This window comes from Acyrthosiphon pisum, unplaced genomic scaffold (assembly GCF_005508785.2).
Source record: "Acyrthosiphon pisum isolate AL4f unplaced genomic scaffold, pea_aphid_22Mar2018_4r6ur Scaffold_21538;HRSCAF=24200, whole genome shotgun sequence".
Taxonomy (NCBI): domain Eukaryota; kingdom Metazoa; phylum Arthropoda; class Insecta; order Hemiptera; family Aphididae; genus Acyrthosiphon; species Acyrthosiphon pisum.
The window spans coordinates 10,608-15,922 of record NW_021771016.1 but is presented as its reverse complement, the minus strand read 5'-3'; the positions used below and the strand labels follow the sequence as shown (position 1 = coordinate 15,922).

The 5,315-nt window shown below is 37.1% G+C and overlaps 1 protein-coding gene across 1 annotated transcript; it reads left to right on the top strand.

Moving 5' to 3' along the window:
- Positions 1–1,249: 1,249 nt before the first annotated feature.
- Positions 1,250–1,976, top strand: LOC107882304. The gene is made up of 4 exons (XM_016800479.2): positions 1,250–1,562; positions 1,618–1,704; positions 1,764–1,814; positions 1,869–1,976. The coding sequence occupies exons 1-4, from the start codon at positions 1,266–1,268 to the stop codon at positions 1,959–1,961; spliced, it is 528 nt and encodes a 175-aa protein (XP_016655968.1). The 5' UTR covers positions 1,250–1,265; the 3' UTR covers positions 1,962–1,976.
- Positions 1,977–5,315: the final 3,339 nt, after the last annotated feature.

Genomic DNA, 5,315 nt, shown 5'->3' with positions numbered 1-5,315 from the left:
AAAAGAAGGTAGTCGACGGATGAATCCGAACACTTTATCGACGGAAAAAACGGTGGCGCGGGTGCGAAGAAAAAAAATAATCGACCGGCCCAAGCACGAGGGTGCGTTGGGCGCTCGGATGCAGGTCGAGAACTGGTTGACGGTTGACACTTGACGGCGATAGTCCGCGGATGGAAAAGCTTCACACCGTTGGGTTGAGGGGGCGGGGATCAACTGATTAAACGCCAGACGTCCGAAGCTCGACGCCGTACATCGGAGCAACGGCGATAATGCCCAAACAGTCTCATTCAAACGTTTGTACGTGAACGTATGAAAAAAATTGAAATAGTTGTAAACGTGTGTATTTAATATCATTTCGGTGATTTTAATTAATACCAAAATATTATTACGACCCTAAATAATATAAAAAAAAAATAAAACCCGAAAAATGTGGTCGGTCTCCGGTAGAAAAGAATTATTAATTAGGTGGTGTGTGTGCGCGCGCCTTTGGATATAACCACGAGAGTAGTAAGTGGGTCCATAGAGGCGAAACGCCACACGCCACCCGCCACCCGACCATACACCATCGCCGCACACCCCCGACAGGCAGATTATGGCCGCCGCAAGAAATTTTTTCCCCGGATCGGGATTCGAACTCGAATCCTTCGGGTCGGCGACTGACAACCACACCGTCGCATGTGCTATTAGATAATAACTTGCACTATTTATGCTGTTATTAACCAGGAAAATATATTTTGTGTATGATAATGCAAACAGGCGCGCGCACATTACGTCACCCCCCTCCAACTGCGTAGACCTCGGCAGACCTCGGCAGACCCCACGTCATACGTGATATTCAGTCGTAGTTTTCTTTTCGTATTGACAAGTTGTAACGCAGTGAATAAAAATGGCAAGTGAACGGGTATACAAATATATTGCGCCTGCATCACCGGGTGAACTCATCGACTGTACAAACTACACAATCGATTTTGTAAATCGTAAGTTTTTACAAGTCGGCATCGATCCTACACAGGAGTTCAATGTTTGTGTACGTATAATTACTCCGTCGCGTTTTGTAAACATTTCCGTGGACTTTTTGAAACGTTTATATTCATTGATGGGTCATATTCTATCACATATACTGGATACTACAGTGAAATACAGAAGATTTATTTTTCTCGAGAATGAATTTGTTTTGCTTACGTCGATGATATACAGAGGAGAGTGTATGTTAGTGATCAAAAGTTGAACAAGGATGTAGAATTTTATTAAGTCCGAAAGAACTAATGGCAATTCAAAACATGGAGTGGACTATTTTCGAAACCGTAACCGGAAAAACGATGGTCGTGCGACCAATGATTCTATTACAACTTGATCAGATAACGGAATATTTTAAAAATTATTATAAAATTGAAAAAGAAGCGACACTCGAAGAATTTGTAACAATAATCAAAGGAATTCAAATTGAATTAATATCTAAACATGTACCGAAGAACAAATATAGTTTCATAAATCAGATAAAACTGCTCGCAACTGAGCAACTAGCAGGCAGTTGGATGGAGAAACTCAATAAATCATTAAAAGTATGAATTAATTATTTTTATTTATTTAATTATACTAAAATATATTTTCAATTAGGGAGTCGAAGAAAATTACGGTCCGGAAGATTTCTTCTCGCCTCCGTTTACTCAATTGTCTCGACCATGCAAACAGCCAAAGAAGACGGTAATTTTATAAATAATAAAATATAAATTACGAGACTATACTACGTATACTATTTTCAGGTGAACGATGAATACGATGGACCAAACAGAGACGAAACAAACAATTTAAAAGTAAATAAAGTTTTTAATCATTACAATCAATATAATTGTATAAATTTTTTTTAGGATTTTTTCGAGACATATGATTCAGGGATGACCATCGATGAAGCCAACAAGATAGAAGACGAAAACAGTTGTTTTTCTCAATATTTGTTTTGATATATATATAATATTTAAAAAATAAAATCTTTTTTCTCTATATCATATGTTTTTACTCCCGCCCATGAAAAGGGCGGTACCACCTAAAAATCCTCCCCCCTCAGTAAAACTATATCATATGTTTTTACTCCCGCCCGTGAAAAGGGCGGTACCACCTAAATATCCTCAGTAGGACGAGTGACCGGTAACACACCACAAGACAGTCGTGAGCCTTCCGTCAAACAAGTCGTGTGTGCGTGTGTCCGAAATAATCTAAAAATGGCTAATAGTCTGATCGATTGTACTACATTCTTTGTTGATAACAATATTTTCATAAATATAGGACTAGATCCTGATTTTTTGTTAAATTGCGTAATATGCGTTTCAAATAATACGCAGTATGTTAAAATGAGTGTTGAATTCTATAAATCTCTATATATAGGTATTAAAAACTTAAATTTTTTACTTCCATCTCATTTACTGTTGGATGAGTTTAAATTGGTCTCAATAGAAGAATTCAACGGTGACAACGTTCTCTCAATAAAGTGTTTGGAAAAGGATCATACTGTGCAATTAACAGAAGAGAATGTTTCAAGGTTCTTGCATTTAAGTGATGCCATTGAAGAAGTTATTCAGGTGAAAACTATGTACACACGGTCTACTGCATTACTTCAGGCCTGTGAGATTTCAATGTATCTTGGAAAGGAAATGCCGTTACCCAAAGATACAAAAATAAGCGAAGTTGAAGATTATTTGACCCGCATCGATGTCCAAGAATTGAAAGGACAACTTCAGTTCACTGGTCACTTTAATGTGCTATTGTCTGCTTTTAATTCAAACCAGTCGACATATACGGTCATATTTTTTTTTATGACAGACTCTAAATTATCATCTCATACGATCCTGTAGGTATAATTATGTCATCGTTCTGTCTGATGATATCACGGAAACCGATAGTATTGCAACCGGGTTCGATGTTTGGTGTAGAATTATTTGTCTGCAAGCTCAAAAGACATATTTGGGCTGTGTTTTCACTTCTAGCGGTGGAAAAATATCGCATGACAATTTGCTCGAGTTCCCGTTTAACGTCAATGTGTACATGATAAAAATTTTAAACACAAGTGTCCGCAGTTTGTAGTATTATATTTCTGATCTCTGTTGTAATTGAAATTAATGTCACAGCCGTGAAAATATTTTTGTATTTCTAATGGAGGTTGTAAATTTCCAAAACTGTCGTAATAATTGACTTGTTTTCCGATTTTTTTATACGCTACCCAGTGAGTGCCTGTACCGCTTTCCGAGTCAAAATTAACAATCGCTGATTCTATTCGTTTGGGGCGTGCAGATAACCTGTCTCTAGTAAACACGCCGATGAAATGAGGTATTTTCAATAAACGGGCTATTTTTATAAGTTCGTAATCGTACAGGGCTCTTCTGGGTAACGTAGATATTAGTTTTTTTCGCGTTTTTGCCTCCACCTCTTTTATATGGAGTGAGATATAGACCCGAGCCGATTTTGTACGAGTTGCCGTTATACGGAGCGAGATATAACCCTCTGCCCAAATACGTTGGTGGGTTTCTTTTAAATTCATTAGCCAACTTAACGACGTTGGAAATACCGCCAGTTAGAGCTCCCAAGGCTGATAAACCAGCAAAAATCGGAATAAGTGGCAACACACCGCCTTTTTTCGGAACTGCTATTATTCTAGGAACTTTTGTCTTTTTATTTTTGAATGTTTTTCGTGCGACGGCTACACATTTTTTACTTAATTTCATCAGGTTTTTTTCACCGATATTTTTCTTTATAGCGTTTTTAACTGCTTTGATGACCGCCTTAAAACCGCATCCATCCCCGATCTTACGTTTTGCTTTCATGGCCGTAGTCACGCCCCAAGCCACTGCTTTTTCTTTTAGACTAGAATCTTTTACCTTGAACCTATCCCAGGCTCGCTGCTCTAATATATAGTCAGCCTCGTTACGATGTGTGATAGAGAGTTACTACGGTCGTACGCAATATCGTGATCTCTACACGCAGAATCCAAGGGGTTGATTCCTTTATCACCGCGAGCTAAACGTTTTTTCAAATTTGTCCCCGGTCCACAATATTGATAACCTACACAGATACATCGCGTTATTTAAATGAATTAAAAATAATCACCAAAACTTACCGGGCACGTGAATCTCGAGTGGTAATTTGTTTATAAGCGTGTTGATAAGTCCGCCTCCCTTATTCTTGTTGTTTCTTCGTATGAGTGACATTGTGTACTGATTACATTCTCCTTGCTACAAAGATATTTATACATAAAAAATGAAATTAATTGAACAAAAACTAAAACTTGTAGTTGAAAACGTGGACCCGCCCACAACGATTCAGAACTATAGACATGGAACGCTTCTTCCCAATACGATACGAGCGCTTATTGTCGGTCCTTCACGCTGCGGAAAAACCAATTTAATTTTCACTTTACTAACAAATATAAACGGAATAAGATTTCATAACGTTTACATATATTCTAAAACATTGGAACAACCGAAATATAAAATGTTGAGTGATATTTTATCAGGCATTGATGGAGTACAATTATTTACGTTCTACGAAAACGAACAAGTCATTGAACCCAAGAAAGCTTTACCAAACTCTGTGTTTATTTTCGACGATATTATTTCAGAAAACCAAAAAATCGCTAGAACATACTTTTCCAGAGGTAGACATAATTTAGTGGATGTTTGCTACCTGGCTCAGAGCTATTCAAAAGTACCTAAACAACTTTTGCGTGACAACGCTAATTTTATTGTATTATTTAAACAAGATGAAACTAATTTAAAACATGTTTACATGGAGCATTGCTCTGGCGATATGTCATATACTGAGTTTAAAGGCTTTTGTACGACATGTTGGCGTAAAGGAAGATTTGAGTTTATCTTTATTAATAAAGACTGCGAACGCGATGATGGTCGATATCGCCACGGATTTGACACATTTGTCGTTATATAAACCATCGTTTTTATAAAACTTCGTCATTTGCAAACATGGCTGCTAATGGTGAAGTATTCGGAGAACTGATTAAAGCCAAAGAAAATATTAAACGCAAGTATACAGCATTAAAACACGGTAAAGCCGATATTCATTCGTTGGTATCAGAAACATTATACCCTATTATCGAACCATTGAAAGAAATTAAGCGAAATAAATCATCGACATTTCAACCTCAAATCGTAGAACTCGATTCTGAAACTATAAACGTACCGGAAGACATTTTAGATTCTGAAGTTTTATTTGACTTTTTAGATTTTTCCAATAGAGACAAAAGTATGGACCTAAAACACAATCAAACGGTGCTATACATTTAAGTAAAAAAGAAATTAAACTTACTG

What these genes read in the sequence shown, in the direction of transcription:
- LOC107882304 (XM_016800479.2), top strand. Translation starts at nt 1,266, where the DNA reads ATGGCAATTCAAAACATGGAGTGGACTATTTTCGAAACCGTAACCGGA. An exon ending in AACTCAATAAATCATTAAAA is followed by an intron (nt 1,563 to 1,617) that starts GTATGAATTAAT and finishes ATTTTCAATTAG; the next exon opens with GGAGTCGAAGAAAATTACGG. An exon ending in GCAAACAGCCAAAGAAGACG is followed by an intron (nt 1,705 to 1,763) that starts GTAATTTTATAA and finishes TACTATTTTCAG; the next exon opens with GTGAACGATGAATACGATGG.